General features: G+C 57.9%; 1 protein-coding gene across 1 annotated transcript; it reads right to left on the bottom strand.

Annotated features, from left to right (window-relative positions):
- Window positions 1–640: 640 nt before the first annotated feature.
- SLC16A5 (solute carrier family 16 member 5) lies at window positions 641–13,767 on the bottom strand. Its single transcript, XM_016212466.2, has 5 exons — window positions 13,590–13,767; window positions 10,536–10,791; window positions 7,807–7,950; window positions 4,891–5,700; window positions 641–3,458 (listed from the first exon to the last, which is right to left on the bottom strand). Exons 2-5 carry the CDS (start codon window positions 10,732–10,734, stop codon window positions 3,196–3,198), a joined length of 1,416 nt encoding a protein of 471 aa, XP_016067952.2. The 5' UTR covers window positions 10,735–10,791; window positions 13,590–13,767; the 3' UTR covers window positions 641–3,195.
- Window positions 13,768–16,734: the final 2,967 nt, after the last annotated feature.

The raw sequence follows: 16,734 nt of genomic DNA, 5'->3' as shown, positions 1-16,734 counted from the left end.
TAGGCGGATAGTGGGCGGGGCAGAGGCGGGGCCTGGGCGGGGCCTGGGCGATCGGAGGCGGGGCGATCGCGGAGCTCGGCGCGTGTGCAGTACCCCTCGCGCCCTCCCGCTCCCGCCCGCGGCGGCGGGCTGTGGGTTCCCGGAGAGACAGTTCTAGGGCCCTTAGGAGCTCAGAGGCGCCGGAGGGCTCCCGAGTGGCGGGCTGTCGAGGCAGAACCACCTCCAGATCCCCTTGCATCTGACGAGGGGCACTGGCCAGCCTCCTCGACCGAGGGATGCCCCCCTGGAGCGTGGGCGTCGGCTCCCTGCGGGCCACCCTCCATGGGTCCTTTGACACCACCTTCTGGTCGGCCCTTCCAGAAAAGCGGGGCGAGCCCGGCACCCCATGCTCGCCAGCCCCGAGCTGAGTCTTTCATTTTTCTTTCTGGTTAGAAATCTCGGGGAGCGCTGGGGCAGCACCGACGGGTGGCAAGAACCTCTGCTCGCCCCAATGTACAGTTCTGGCAGCTTTCTGGGCTGGGGAGCAGCCCTGGGTGTTGAAGCCCTCTCTTTCGTCCCAGTTCTTTCTCTGGGCTTCCCAGGAAGGTGGTGTGTGGTGGAGACCTCAGGTGCAGGGGAGAAAGCACCAGGGAGGGAGGTGCTCCTGCAGTGCTCCTGTCTGCTTGAAAATGTGAGGGTAAAGGGGGCTCGGGCTGTGAGCTTCTTGAGGACAAGGGCCCTGTGCCTTTGGTCCTGGGCTACACTCCGTCCTGCCACAGCCTCCCTGGAAGCAGGTCCCTGGGGTCAGCCCCTGCCCTGTGCACAGCCCCTGGGGGCAGGAGTTGTGACCAGAGTCTGGGTGCTTGGGTACGTGGCTGCTCCGTGACAGTGATGGCCTCAGGGCCCTCACCAGGCACTTCAGCTTATTTGGGAACCTGGTGCAACCTGAGGATGTACATCCTAGTCCAAGGTGGCCAGGGGGCTTCTCTGCCTCTGCCTGGACAGAACAGCAAAGGCTTGGGGAAAGGGTGGAAATGAGCTCAACCCTGTGCTACTCAGGAACTGCCCCAGACCCTCTCTAGAGAATTCCTAGAAAATCAGCTTAGTGTGGGTTCTGGAATCAGATAGCCCACCCATCCTCCCTCATCTGTTTCCTCCCAAGGCCTCAGGGGCCCTCCTCCTTGGGGAAAAATTCTCCGTCCTTGGTTTTGTGCTGAGGGCATTGACCAGTTCTTGCTCCCATCTGCCCAATTTCTGGCACAGAGCAGATGCTTAATAAATATTTGTTTAAGGGAGTCTGCCTAGTGATTATGGCTACTGTTGCCTGGAGCAGATGAAGTCAAAGTTCTCTACACTGAATGTTCACTGATAATCTTTTTTTCCTTAAATGTTTTAAGGAAGTGGGCCTATTAGGGTTTGCACATTTCAAAGCCCGGTGGCTACTAGCACCAAAAGCAACCCCCAACTCCCTCCTTTCCCAACTCCATTAAGGTGGAGGAGACAGGACTTGGTAAAATGTGTCCAAGCTTTTCCCCTTCAGTTCACAAGCTGTGGATGGTGGCCAAGCACAGGACCCGGTGGGGGGCAGGAAGGCAGTGAGGCTCTTTGGGATCAGACTTTTCAAACTGGAAGAGACTTTAGCTTATCCAGGTCAACCTCCTTCTTTTTAAAAGCCCAAAGACGGTGAACAATTTGGCCAAAGTCACACAGTAAATTGTGGCAGAGTCAAACACGAACTCCGGTCTCTACTATCCCAGCCAAGCGTCCTTTGCTTCACCTCTGCACTGCCTCCTTTGGCCATAAGGGGGCACTCGTGGCAGGGTCCCGGAGAAGACTTTGCAACCCCAAGGATGCTTAGGCAGCCAGGCGGATATGTGGAGGAGGCAGGCTGGAGTCAGATCATGAAAATAAAATCAATCCTCCTGATAAGGTTTTCTTGTTGGAGCCTGGTTGAGCCCGAATCAACAAACAAAGTCCTGGGTGTGAGCAGCCCCTGCTAAGCTGGAAGACCTGCTGCAGCGGGGGAGGGGGACTTACCCCAGGCCTGATTTCTTGCTTCATTAGTTCACAGCGTTTATAACCTGCTGCAGGAAACATTTTTGTGTGTAATTCAAACAAACTCCTTCTGTTCCCTTGGTTGGTACCCTGCTGGAACAAGCCTGAGCTGATGACAGCCAGCCCCCCACAGTGATGACCTCAAGGAAGGGCACCAGCAAAGTGTGTGGGGAGAGCTCTGAACTCTAGGCCACAGACTCAGGCCAAAGGGGAGCAGGGTGGACTGGCAGCCTGCCCAGCCAGCTACTCACCCCAGGGTTGACGCCTCTGACACAGCAGGGAGGAGACGAGGGCAGGAAAGGGGAGCAGAAGGGCTTCTGTTACAAAAGCAGCTCTATTTTCACAGAGGGCATTGGGCGCTGCCTAGCACTCCTTACCCTCCCTGGTCAGTCAATTGTCTGGCTTCCCTCAACCCTACCACTAATCTTCCCAGCCAAAATATCAGGTGGGGCAAAGGAGGGAGACCCTAGAGCAGGCTTTGCTGAATGTGCAGGGGGATCCTCAGACTTTACTGATTCTAGGACCCCAAGTCAGGTGCTCCCCTCCAATTGTCTGCACAGACACCAGAGAGGTGTTCCACCCGACATTTAATCTGTCCAAACCCTCCATCCACGCCAACTCCTCCGCTTGGCCATCCACTGCTGCAGGCCACAACCAATTCTCTCACAAGGCCAGCAGCCTGTGCTGCGGGCAGCACCGAGGGCAAGGGCTGGGTCAATGGGAGGAAGGGAGGCAGGAGGGCGAGCTCTTTGGAACTGTCTGGAGGCCCGGGAAGGACAAAGAGGTCACATCAGAGGCATCCAGGCTGGACTTGATGGTCCGGTGTGTTGAGTTGTAGCAGCGGCGGTGGGCAGCCAGCTGAGCCGAGTCAGCCATGACAGACCGAGCAGGGCTCAGACCCACTGTCCTGGGCCCCAAGTACCCTGGTGCCCAAGGAAAAAAGTCAGAAGGACCCGCTCCTGGATTCTGCTCACTGGAAGGAACCCTGAGTCTTCGGAGGCCAGCCTCCAAGGTCCCAGCTCCTGGCTGAGCCCCGACGTGCTGAGCCCGGAACGCCTTTGATTCAGGCTGAAGTGGCTGGACATCCCGTTCCCAGGCTAAGGCAGTGGTCACTCACTGACCTCAGGGCTCAGATGCTGGTCACACATGTGATCCTGGGGCTCAGACGCTGGTCACATACATGACTTCGGTGTACAGCCGCTTCTCTGAAGTGTGGATGCCCTCCGTGGTGAGGGCGCGCTCCGGGGCGGCCTCCGGGGAGGCCTCCGTGACGCCTGCTTCCCCCTCGGCCTGGGCGCCCTGCCTCTCCTTCTTCTGAAGGGCACAGAAGCTGCCACCCATGAAGAGGGCGGATGAGATGAGGAAGAAGCTTGACATGTAGAAAACGTAGCTGAAGTTGTTGTCAGTGTTGTCCAGGACAAACCCTGAAGGACAGAGAGCTAGTTAGACCGCCGCCCAGGGCTACCGGGCCCCCACGAAACTGAGCGCTCCGCGAGAGCAGGGATTTTATTTTTGTCTCTTTTGAATCCCCAGTACTAGGAATTGTGGCTGGCACCTAGTAGGCGCTCAACAAATAGTTATTAAATGAAACGGGGAGAGAAAACACTAAACCTACTCTGGCCCAGGCAGGAAGAGTCCTCGGGCCAAAGAGCACATAAGGGCATGTCTCTTACCCCGGTGGCAGGAAGCTCGGAAGACATGGCCAGGGGAGTCTGAGACAGCTGCTCAGCCACGCCCTGGGCCCCCCATACCTCCTCCCAGAGAGCTCTCTCTACTGCTGGCGTGGGGAAATCCCTTGGAACTGGGACTTCCAACTCCACACTTGGGATAAGAGTCCCCGTTATCTGACTATAATAACCGCAGCCACATGCTGTCTGCTGACTGCCCCCAGCACCGAAGGCTTCACAAACCTTCCCTTTTGCTATGATGTCACACCTCTCAAGCGGGTCTCCGCTTCCATATCTGTGCATTTCCCTCCTGGCACAAATCACCATTGCGCCCCCAAATGTGTCCCTTTGCTTTGATTCCCTACTCTTCCACCAGAAGGTAAGTCTCTGCATCGGCCATGCGCACCCAGTGACGGGCACAGGTCAATTGCTAGTTATGGCAGGTGCTCCGTTCTGCATTTTGCAGATGACACTGTGGCTCAGAGAAGGTAAATGACTTGCTGAGTCCCACAGGCAGAAAGTGGGAGGACCAGGATGTCACTAACAGCAGATCTGTGCACAGTACTTACTCTGAGCCAGCTTCTCTACTAAGCTCTTACCGGTATACGGTATGACCCTCACAACAGGCCTACCGGGTAGATTCTATTATTACCCTCACTTTGCCAATAAGAAAACAGAGACACACTTGGCTAAATCTGGTATGTGACCTCCCCTTTTCCCCTTTTTTTTTTTTTTCCAAATCTTCACCTGAGAATATTTGTTCCATTGCTTTTCAGAGAGAGTGGGAGAGAGAGAGAAAAAAAAAAACATCGATGTGAGAGAAACATCGACTGGTTGCCTCCTGCACCTGCCGTGACCAGGACTGGGGATCGAGCCTGCAACCAAGGTACATGCCCTTGGTCAGAATTGAACCCGGGATCCTTTAGTCCGAGGGCCGACGCTCTAACCACTGAGCAACTGGACAGGGCCAGGCCCCTATTTTTAACCGTTCATACCCTGAGTGCCAGCTGGGGAACAGGCTGTAGCCAGTCCCTTGGGGTGATTGGGAAAAATCACAAGTTCCAAGTCCCTACCCCTGGGATGCTGGACGGGGCCCAGATCTGTCCAGACTGATCCCTTTGCCTCACCCCGTGACCCCGCCCCCCCAGGCCACACCCTCGACACCTGGCCAGCTCCCCCCGGGCCTCACCAGCCATCGGAGGGGAAATGAGGATGGAGATGCTCTCCAGGATGGTGCAGAGGCCCAGGGCCCTGGAGAACCGATCCATGGGGACCACGTCCATGAGGACCTGGAAGAAGAGGGCGCCCACCACGCTCATGGACACGCTGTACACCAGGCAGTAGCCCACCAGCACTCGGAAGTTGGCCGACACCGTGCACACCAGGTTGGTGAGCCCGTTGAGCAGGACCGCTAGGGTGAAGAGGTACTTGCGAGAGCTGGCGCAGTCCGGCCGGCCGGCCACCAGCCCCGCCATGGGCCGCAGGAAAATGTTGCTAAAGCCGATGATGGAGATGAGCATGGCCGCCTTGTGCTCATCCACTCCGTGCCGCATGGCGAACGGCACCAGGAAGACGTGCGGCAGCGGGAAACCGAGGATCATCCACGTGACACCCAGAGTGAACACGCGGTAGCCCGCGTTGTGCCACAGGATGTCGAAGGCCAGGTGGCGCAGGATGGCCCAGCCACATGCTGCCAGGCAGCCAGGCGCGGGTGTCTTGGAAGGTGGAGAAGGGCCCTTTCTGGTTTTAGGGACCATGCCGGTGGCCACGGGCCTCAGGATGGCCCCGCAGACACAGCAGTGGAGAAAAACCCCGCCAAAGACGAGGAAGGTGCCCCTCCAGCCCAGTTCCTCGAGGAGGTAGCGGGCGAGCAGCGGCCACAGCGTGATGCCCAGGGAGACGCCCACCGAAGCCAGTGCGTTGGCCAGGGCCCGCCGGCGGATGAAATAGAAACCCAGGACGGTGATGGTCGACTGGAAACTGAAGCACAAGCCCAGGCCTGTGGGAAAGAGGGGAGACCAGCTCGAGGGTGTTCTGCAGCCTCCACTGCACCCACGGTGGGGATCGCAGGGCCCTGTCCCACGTCTGCTCCTTCCCTTCTAGCCCAGAGCCACCTCTAGGTCCCCAGGGATTTAAAACGAAATCAACCTGCCTCCCCCGCTCCCTAGAAGCATCCTGTCCCTCAGATCTGCCCTCTCAAGGCTGCCAGGGGCACACCTGTCCCCTTGGCACAGCACTCAGGTGATCTTTCAAAACTTAAATCAAAGTAAGTCTCTCCCCTGCTTAACACCTTCCAGAGACTTCCCATCACACTTAGGAAAAAAAAGCCCAAGTACTTACTATGCCCTGAAGGCTCTACACAGCCTGGTTCCTGGCCACCTCTTGGGTGCCATCTCAGGCCACTCTCCCTGTCACTCACCATGAGGCAGTCACATTACCTTTTCTCTCTTCCTCTGGACACCACGCTGCTCCCTACCTCTGGACATTTACTATTGCAGTTCCCTCTGCCTGGAACACACTTCTTCCGACTCTCCTCTCCTAACTCAGCTCAGATGCCACCTCCCCACCCACTCTGTGCCTGCCCCCGCACAGCTGAACATTCTGGAGAGAAAGCTCACAACCACCCATGACCGCTAGCCTCAGGCAGGCCCTGGGTTGCCCGGGTCCCTCATCCATTTACTCTCCCTCCTCCTGGATGACCCCAGGGCCTTCTTCCTCTCTGTACTCCATGCCTCCCCCCTCCTCACTCCCAGCCAGCAGCCTGTCTTCCGCCTGTGACAATGGATCTGTGACGATGGACCATCTGTGCTCCCAGTCAAGGCCAGCCCTTCACTCCTGCCCTGACTCTGTCCACTAGAAGGCACATCCCTCCAGCAATCTCTCTCTCCAGCACCACCCATCTTCTCATCTTTTCTAGATCATTACCCTTCACTGTTATTTCTCCCATTAAAACCCTCTCTTCACCCCATAGCCTGTTCTGGGTCCCAGCCCATTTCTCTGCTCCCCTGACACCAAACTCTCTTGAAAGTTTTAATCTCAGCCATCTCCAATTTCCCTCCTCCTGTTGTCTGGAGAAACCGTTCCCATCAGAGTTTTACCCCCACCTCTGCTCCAGAACCGCTCTCACCAAGGTCCCCACTCAGTCTGATCCGCCCTCTTGGTTCCCCTGCTCCTGTCACTTCTCCCTGCCTAGACCACCAAACATGAGTGTCCTGGGGCTCAGTCCTCCCTCGTTCCCTTAGTGACAGCAGGGTGACACCTCATCTCAAGACTTGAATGCCAGCCATCTCATGACGTCCCAACTGCTTGCTCTAGCTCAGGCTGTTGCTGGAACTCCAGACTGGAGACATCCACACCTGTGCGCCCCATCTTCCTGCAAACCTGCCCTCACCTTCCCAGGGTGGTTAGTGGCTACTTCATCTTCCCAGTGGCTCAGGGCAAAAGGCCTGGAGTCCAGCTTCTTGTCCTTGGAGCCCTGGGTCATCCTCAACTCTTCTCTCCAGGTCATGTACTCTTAACACACTGACCCACCCACATGGTGCTTTACAAATCGTGGTCAGGTGGATGTCACTCACTGGGCCACCTGGACTCCTCACATGGCCTCCCATCTCACTACAACTGAACCCCCATCCAGCCTCCACCGCTTGTTCATGCTCCTCTACCCTGCAGGCCACTGCACTGCTCCTGGACACCTCAGGGCCTTTGCACTTGCTGTTCCCTCTTCCCCACCGAGGCTAGCGGCAGACTTCCTGTTTGCTCTCTGCCCAAACATCACCTTCTTTGCAAGGCCTTCTCTGCCCACTTGTTGCAAACAGCAGCCCCCTGCCCTGCGTATCTTTCCCATTGGGTGTTCTGGATACTCTACCATTTTACCTGGGGGTTTAATTTCTGCTCAGCACCCTCAGCCAGGACACTGATGTGAATCAGCTGTCCCGTCTTCTCACGCACTTGTCATGATCAGATATAATCCTCATTTATCTGTTCGTTGTCTCTCTCCCTCTCATGTAAACTGTCCCAGAGATCAGGAGCTTTGCCTGCCCCATTCACTGGCACCTGGCACTTTTTAGTAGGCGCCCAGGAATTCTTGAAACGGAATGACAATCACCTGTGACAAATCCTGCTGCGAGGTAGAGCTGGCTGAGGGTGCGGCAGAAGGAGCTGGCCACCATGCCCAGGCTGGCCAGCACGCCCCCCAGCATCACTGTGGCTCGGCAGCCAAAGCGTCCCACCAGGATGCTGCACAGGGGTCCTGTGGGGTGGAGGCAGGAGGGGCAGGGGTGAGAAGCCAGCCAGCAGGTGGCAACTGCCTGAGGGGTCCCAGAGGGAGAGGGAGAGGGAGGCCAGGAGGGAATCCCAGCAGGAACTAGGCAGGAGGCTTTAAGGGCATAAGCCCTGGAGCCTGCAGCCCTGGATTCTGCTGCCCACTCTGCCAGACTGGCCAGAGGGCCCGGGCAAGGCTATCCCTCTCTCTGCCTCAGTTTCCTCCCCTACAGAAGGAGGGATCAGGCTGGGTGATGTGTGACCAGGTGTGAAGTGAGGTGCTGCAAATGTTCAGTTTGACCCAGACAAGGTTCCCTAGGGGTGCAGACCAAGGACCTTCGCTGCTCTGACCTGAGGCTGCTTCCAGCCGGCTGAAACGGGACTGGCTCATGACGTAGGCCTAGGTGAAAGCTCCTCATGGGGGTGGGGGGAGTCTGTCTTAAATTGCAGGGGTCCTGGGCATCTAAATCATGATGAGCACCCCCTGTCCCTCCTCCTACCCCATCCTCAAGAAGACTGGCCACAGCCCTCCCTCCAGCCTCTGCACCCCCTTGCACTGGCCTCTGGAGAAAATTGGGTGAGGTACCTTCTCCCCTCCCCCATCACCTCCAGCCACAAGTTATGCACCCAGGTGTTTGGCTCCTGTTGGAGAGGGGCCTGTTTTCGTCCACCCCACCCCCACCCTGAGCAGCTTTCTCTGGACTCAAACCCAGAATAGTAGAAACAAGCCAGTCCTGGCCGGAGTGCCCTGGCCCCAAGTACATGTAATGGAGCTTCAGGGAAAGTGTGTGTGGGCACCACGCTTGTATGTGTGTTTGGGGTGGAAAGGGGATGTGTGCGTGTGAGCCAGTGCAAGTGTGGGAGCGAAAGAGGAAGTGAGCAGCCCATCCTCAGAGATAATCAAGCAGAGCAACTGTTGAGGGGGAGGCGAGGCTTTGAAGTGGATATGACCATGGCCCCATGCACTTTCCCCACCACCATACTTTGACCTGACTTAGGAAAGGTGATATTGGGGAAAGCCCTGAGTCATGGAGTTGGGGGTGGGGTTGGGATGTGAGCCAGCTTAGCTGAGATAGCTGAGGGTGCTGGGGTGGGGCGCTGGGAGGCAGGGCGTTCCTTTGGCACCGGCACTGCTGCTGCCCTGAACTCACTCTACAACCTTGGGCAGGCCTTGTACTTTGCACTAGCTTGCTTTCCTCACCTCTAAAATGTGTGGGAGCAGGGAGTGCTTAAGATCAATGGTACTTTCAATGGTAATTTCCTACGCGGAATGAGCATGGGCTAAAGGCATGTATGTTTGAGACAGAAATGACAGACGAGTCCCAAGCTGAGATGTTGGAGAGCCTACTAGGGGCCAGTGAGCCTAAAGCTGGCTGGGGAGTGGGGGTTTCCACTGGATGCCCGGATCCCAGTCCCTGGCCCAGACCCCTCTCTGGCTTCGTGGAAGGAACCCTCTGAGATCCCCACGTCTGCACCAACCTTACAAGTAAAAAGGTTATGCAGTCTGGGCTAGGTCTGGCCTTTCCCATTGCCCTGAGCCCACGCCCTGGGGTGACAGGTTCAGGGGTCATTCCAGCAAGGGTGGCACCTATCACAGTTTTACCTCCCTCCCAACTGGAGGGAAGGAGCTGTGAGAACAAGCAGGATGCTGGTGCCAGGTGGCGGGAGTGGCAGGAGGTAGGCAGGGAGATGGGTCAGCTAAGGCAAGTGCCTCCCCCACCCCCACGTGGGAAGAGCCCTGTGGTCCCATCAGACCAGCTCCAGTTCACCAGGCCTCCCTGGAGGCCACTGTCTGTGGAGTCTCCCTGGAGAACAACCAGGAGCTGGAGGCCAGCCCCTGAGCCCAAAGCTGCTGTGCAGAACCCACCTGGGCAGCTCCTGACTTGCCCCCATGGCTGGGGTAAGAGTCAGGTCATCACAGTCCTGGAGGAGCCAACCAGGAAATGAGGGGGGCTGCCTTCCCTCCAGCTCCCCAGCCCTTGCAACTCCCCCTCTGCTTTCTGGCGAAAGATGGGGCTCTTGCAATGCCCCCACCTTGCTCCTGGTGACTTCAAAGAGTCCCCTTTCCCGTCCTGAAGCCCCTGATGGTCTCCAGAAGTCCAATCATTCACAGCTGCTTACATTTCCCTCGCTCTCTTGGCATTTGCCCAGCGTCATGTGATCTACCCTGTGATCCCATGTGGGAGGTGGGCAGGACGTTGGGTGTTACCCTCATATTGCAGGGGAAGAAACTAAGGTTCAGAGGGATCTCCCAGCTGGACCCCATGCAGCTACTCCTCCAGTCTGTGCTGGGAACAGCACTCCTACAGTCTGGATCCATCCTTCAGCGGCCACTGAGGACAGACTTTGCATCTTAGGCGCCTGCCTGCCTGCCTGCCTTTACCCCTCCCCACCCCAGCCCAGCCCAGCCCTGAGGGATTGCAGCCTGGGGTGCGGGCCCTCCTGAAATCAGATGAAATCTTAGGAATTCACCAGGAAAGGCAAAGCCTATGGCCTCCGAGAGAGGGACCCTGGAAGCCAGGGAGGTTGTGGCTCCTTGTCATCCCTCCCAGGGCTCCTTCTTGGGCTGCTTACCCCCTGCGTGGAGCATGGCTATCAGGATGGAGGGGAACCAGGAGGTCTCGCTGTTGCTGGCCTGGAACTCATGCTGTAGCTCAGTGAAGAAGATGCCGATGCACGTGGGGAAGCCCAGGGTGAGGCCCTGGGCCACCATGGAGGCCAAAAGGACCACCCAGGCCCAGCTGCCGTCCGCGCGCTCCAGGGCCTGGGGCATCCTCTGCTGGGAACACTGCCCCAGCCTCGCTGCCACTGCTACCAGTGCCTGGGCCACCTGGGAAGGGGACAGAATGAAGTTGCCAGCCCTCCCCCAGTTCACCTGACACCTTTCGTGGGCGGCTGAAACCGTCCCTCTTGCCTCAGCACCAGGTATTAGGGGGAGCACCACCCCCTAGGAGGTGGCCAGAGGCCCACGCATTGGCCTTGGCATCTCCTTTCACCCATTTCCCAGAGCCAGCCTGGCAGGAGGGGCTGCCAGGTGAGGAATCAGTGGGACAAGGCAGGTGGCTGGAATTCTTTCTAGTCTAACATCACTTGGTAGTCAGCATGTGGGACTTCCCGGGCTGGCCCGGGCCCCACACAGTTACTACTTGTAGAATGGAGCAGGGCTCTAGGGTCCGTGAAGTCCCACTGACCCCAGGCACACACATACATTTCCATTCATAACCAGGCCTCCTGCATATGCACAGACTTGCGCAAGGCCACATCAACAGCTAATTTCTGTCGTGCTGTTGTGAAGGCCAAGTTGAACTAGCTGGTGCTGGTGCAGCCAAGGAGAGTACACAGAACAGCTTCACGGGCACCGACCTCTGAAAGTACCCTGCAGCTCCTTTTAGAGTCACGGCCAAGAGTCAAGTTCCACAGTCATGCTGAATAATGATCTATCGCCTGCAAGCAGCCCCCCCAAATACATACACACAGATACATACAGTCACACATGACACATATAGACACACATACACATACATAGGCACACACTTACACAGACACGCAGGCAAGCCCAGAGGCATACAGACAAAGGCATACAGACAGACACATGCTACACAGACACACACACTTCACCCTCTCATCTTTGGTTCAGTCCTATCTCAGTTCCCTGCCACCACCAGGTGGACTCCCCCTCATCACAGAAACTGCCATAACCAGACCTTGAAGCCTCAAGTCCCCCCCAAAAGCAGAGCCCTCTCCCAGACCCCTCCCTCCATCCTGGCTCCCCCAGCGCCCTGAGACCTCACCTGCACTCAGGGCTCCAGGTTTGGCCTTGGCATCTCCTTGATGCCAAGGTGAAAGTGGGAGAACTTTCACCTCGGTGAAGCCAAGGGCCCCATGAGCTACTGTTCCCACAGCCTCCCTCCTTTTAGCCCCAAGTCTGGGGAAGATCCATGGAAACTCAGGAAACTCTCAGAAATATGAAACCCCCTCTTCCTGCCAAGCCCTGCAGCCCACACCTTTCCCTCAGGCCCAGCAGCTTCAAAACAGCACCTAAGCAGGACCCACCCTATAGTGACTCCTTCGAATGCTCCAGTCCCTTCTGGTACAGCCCTGCCAAGGCGAGCGGCCCATTCATCCCAGCCTCAGGGTGTGCGTGTGAGTGTGCATGTGTGTGACCTTGAGCCCTTGTGTGGGCCAGGAGCACCTCCTGCCCTCCTGGCTCCTGCCTGTGACACCGGCTGGCCCTAAAGATCCCCTCAGCCCCGATCCTCTTGGCCCAGCTCCAAGGCTCAGGCAAACCTCAGATACGGCTCCTCCAGCAAACTGGCTCTTGCCCCTTCCAGGATTTCTGTTCCCTCAGCAAACGGAAAGGCCACCAATGCCACCTGATCCTCTCTACTGTGACCTGAATGGCAAGTCTCCACACCCTTCTCCACAGCTCACCCCTCCTCCCTGACACATCCCAGCCCCTCAACCTTCCAAGACCTGCCACTTTACCTTCTTCCACCCAGAGGGGCCACCAGCCTTCCTCTGCTCCCCTCACTTCCTCCAGCTCTTCCCTCCGCTGCTGCCCCACCCCTGGCACTCCCGAGCTCCAGGACCCTACAGATTTCCCTTCAGAGCAGCACACTGTCACTGACCAAGAGGTGGCAGGGAGGGAAGATCAGAGAAGAGCCGTGTGTAGGGGGGGCTCTCCCCACTCTAGTCCCTTGTTCATCTTTGTCCCGCTCCCTCCACCTCCCGTTGGAGAGGTCTCTTTTTTTTTTAATTCTCAAGCGAGGATATTTTTTCCATTGCTTTTCAGAAAGAATGGAAGAGAGAGGGAGGGAGAAACATCAATGGGAGAGAGACACACCTATTGGTTGCCTCCTGCAGGCACCTCATCCAGGGATGGAGCCTGCAACCAAGGTACCTGCCCTTGGCTGGAATGAAACCTCGGGCCGACGCTCTAACCACTGAGCCGGACCGACTAGGGCGTGAGGTCTCTTTAGTGCCCTTCTCAGCAACCACTCTGTCCAGGATTCTGACCTTCACTCTGCACCCACCTTTCTTCCAGAGGCTTCCAGTGGAGCTGGCTGTTCGCAGATTCTCCTCCCTGGGGACTCCCGGGACAACCAGAGCCCAGGAAACCACTAAGTACCTTTGCCCTCTTCGCTTGCTGCCTCCTTGCTCTGGGGACCCCTGGCATCCCTCTGGGAGCTCCCCTAAGAACCCAGTCTTCCAGGAGAGGAGAGGGCCATCTCCTCCCACACCCCCAGCAATTCCCAGGCCACACACATAGCTTTTATGTCCAGCTGGTCCTTCAGCCCCCTCCCCAAGCAAGCTGCCCCCCCCACACAAAAACTTGGCCACAGTGGTGGTGGTTCCCCCTAAATCTTTAGCCAGAGAGATTCAGCCCTGGCAGCACCCCTAGGAAGCTATCCTGACCCTACCCTCCGCTGGGCTAGACATCCTGTTTTCTCTCCTTAATAGTGGTTTTCGTACCACATTGAAGTGGTTCAATCCTTTATCTTGTCCCCCCGCCTCAACTACCCCCATTCTACACTATAAGTAAGGACTTGTCCATGCACACACACACACACAGACACACACACACCCCGCTTCTGGCACAGCACAAAAAATACTATTAATGTGACGCACCTGTGTTTCCCAGAAGGCAGGCAAGCCCAGGACCAAGGGTGACCTGGCTTCCTGGCAGGCAGGTCCATTCCAGAAGACTCAGCAGAGCAGAGAAGAGATGGGGCTGGGGGCTCCGGCTTTGCCTCTGCCCCGGCAGGGGAGTGGGCTTTCCTTTGTACTGGGAACCATGAGTCATGATCACTGCCTGGTGTGTGGTTGGGGCAAGGAGGGACATGCGGACAGAGACGCCTGCTCTCACTTCCTGGGACTGGAGGTGAGCCGCCTTCCACCTGGAGCTCCCCACCTCAGCCCCCCTACCCAGAGTGAGACCATCTTCATGCCCAAGTGACAATCTCAAGATGACCTTTCTTGCCTTCCCAAACCCCAGGCCCATTTTAGGGCTTCCCGTTGGATGCCAGGGGCCCTGCTAGACCCTCAGAATCCTTTCCCTGCCCTTCTGAGTTTGTAAGTATGGTCAGGGGGGTGAGCAGATGCTCTCACGCAGCTTGCTGGGCTGGTGTGCAGGGTGGGGGGGCCTCCTCCTCTCTCTTCCTCTGCTCTGTTCGCTTCTCATGGTGAGGCGAAAAGGAGGAGCCACAAGCCCCAGAGCCGGCAAAGGATGGGCAGGCCCTGGAGACCCCCTCCCTCCACAGACCACATCCATATCAGGCAGGACCCCGGGGCCTGCAGCCCAGGGCCCAGGACACAGGACAGGCCACATAGGGCTCCCCACTGGGCTTGAAGAACTGAAAGAGCCAGCTTGAACTTGGGGCTGACAGGCCCTCAAACTCTTGCACCTGGCAGGGGCCCCCGGAAGGAAGGAGGCAGTTCTAAAGGTCACGAGCTGGGGCAAGTCACCCCGTCCCTTCTCTGTCCCCAAACGTGCCCCACATTTCCCACAGGGGCCGGGTGTTCACAGCCTGGAAGGGGGATGGTACAGGCAACAGAAATCCATGACCTCTCGTCACCCTGCGCCCTGTCTCTGCCGTCCGGGATCTAGTTTCCACCGCTTCCCACCCTCTGCTGGACGGATCTCCTCTGGGTGGGGCTTCCGGACGTCCAGGCGGCGCCCGCGTGCGGACTTCAGGCCAGGCCTTGGGTGGTGCCCGTTCCCTTCACTCCCCAGGCGGTGGAGGGCAAGGAGTCGCTTTGGAGAGGCACCCCCTCAGGCGTGGAGGGGGGGGTCCCCAACCACCCGCGGTTGTGGCAGCCCAGAGCCCGGGACAAAAAGGCTTTTCCGGACCCAAACCCCCGACAGGCGGGAAGGGGCCCGGGAGGCCGGGAGAGGGGCGGGTCCGCCGCGCGCAGACGGGGACCCCAGCGGGAGGACGCCTCGAGGGCGGTGGGGGGCCCGGGGAGCCCGCTTACCGGCTCGCGCGGGCCCAGCGTACCCGAAGCTGCGCTCCTGCCGCGCGCGGCTCCCCGCGGCCCGGGCCTCCCGCGCGGGAGGTGGCAGGACGCCCGGCGGGCGCAGGGGGCGGTCTGGCCCCGAGACCCCGGGGAGGCGGGCGCAGGGCGGCGGTGGGTGGGGCCGCCTCGGAGCCGCGGGGCGCGGGGAAGGAGGTCCGGCCGCGCGGTGGGAGGGCGCGGCGGGGCGGGGCGGGGCCAGCGCCCGCACCCGCGTCCCAGCCTCGCGCCCTCCTCCGAGTGGCTTAGACAGTCGGGCAGCTGCGGCCGGACGCCGGCCGGGCGGCTCATTTGCATGTCGTTAGCATGTCATTTGCATAGACCATATGCTCGCTACCCTGCTGCTGGATTTTGCGCCCCGGGGCTGGCAGGGAGCAAGCGTGCGACGGAGAGACCGGGCTCCCAGCGGGAATGGGGTGGGAAGCCAAGGTGGACGACCCCTTCTTTGGGGGGGGTGGTTAGCTGTCCAGGGGTCCTTCCAATGGGAGCCTAGAGCTTTGAGAGCCACACCCAGGGGGACCCAGGCAGGCAGCTGTGGGGGAGCGGGCAAGAGGGCAAGTCTCCCTCCCTCTCCCGGGAGCCGGGCGGGAGGCGCGCCCCGCGCCCCCAGGCGCCCTGAGAGCCCCAGGCACCCCCCTTCTCCTCGGGCTCGCCGGGCCTCCACATGCAGTGTTTAGAACGTATTTCATGCCGCCCTGGCCGGTTGGCTCAGTGGTCAGGGCGTCGGGCCTGCGGACTGCAGGGTCCCAGCTCCGCTGCAGCCCAGGGGACGCGCCTCGGCGGCAGGCTCCGTCTGCGGCCCTGGTAGGGGTGCGTGCGGGAGGCGACCAATCCAGGTGCCTATGTGTCTCTCTCGCTCTCTGAAAAGCAGTGGGGGGAAAAAACACACAAAAACCTCAGGTGAGGGTTAAAAAAATAAACAAAATGTATGTAATTTTCTACAAAGTTACAGTAATTAAGACAGCGTAGTACTGGCATAAGGGTGGACATGTAGATCGACCGGATAGAACTGAGAAAAACCCTTAGGCTTACAGTCAGTTGAATTCCCACAATAGTGCTGAGACAGTCCTGTGTGGGAAGGAGTCTTTTCAGCAAGTGGTGCTGGGACAGAGGATATCCGCATGAGAAAGAAGGGGCTGGACTTCTACATCGCACCATTGAGAGAGAGAATCATAGATGGAAATGTGAGAACTAAAACTATAAAACTCTTAGAAGAAAACATAGGACTAAATCTTCATAACTGGGCAACGGATTCTTAGATACGACACCACAAGCCCATGTGACAAAGGAAAACACACACAAATTGGATGTCATCAAAGTAGAAAACTTTTGTGCACCAAAGGACACCACCGGGAAAGTGAAAAGATAACTCTCAGAATGGGAGAAAATATTCGCAAATCGTACATCTGATAAGGGACTAGCACGGAGAACTCGTACAACTCAACAGTAAAAAGACAACCCCATTAAAAATGAGCAAAGGCTCTGAGTAGATATTTCTGTGAAGACGGTATACAAATGGCCAACAAGCACATGACAAGATGCTCAATGTCATTAGCCATCAGGGAGATGCAAATCAAACCCACAAGGAGATACTATTCGCCACCCACGAAGATGCCTTAACTCCTGGGTGTATCACATAGGCGATGCTTGTGTCCAGAGTTGTAAGCCGTGTCCTAGACAAGTCAGTGCTGTACCTGTGGTTCATTTTTTTTTTTTTTTTTGCCAGCTGTCTCAGTGCTGGGGTTGGCTCTGGCATGGG

This window comes from Miniopterus natalensis, chromosome 17 (genome assembly GCF_054644295.1).
Source record: "Miniopterus natalensis isolate mMinNat1 chromosome 17, mMinNat1.hap1, whole genome shotgun sequence".
In the NCBI taxonomy this organism is placed as follows: Eukaryota; Metazoa; Chordata; class Mammalia; order Chiroptera; family Miniopteridae; genus Miniopterus; species Miniopterus natalensis.
Note: the sequence above shows the minus strand (reverse complement) of the source record. Positions and strands in the feature narration are given on the sequence as shown.

Bases quoted from the DNA above. Each gene is read 5' to 3' on its own strand.
- SLC16A5 (XM_016212466.2), bottom strand. From the start codon at position 10,734: ATGCCCCAGGCCCTGGAGCGCGCGGACGGCAGCTGGGCCTGGGTGGTC. The intron at 7,951-10,535 runs GTAAGCAGCCCA...TCCACCCCACAG, and splicing joins AGCCATGCTCCACGCAGGGG to GACCCCTGTGCAGCATCCTG. The intron at 5,701-7,806 runs GTGATTGTCATT...TCTTTCCCACAG, and splicing joins CGCAGCAGGATTTGTCACAG to GCCTGGGCTTGTGCTTCAGT.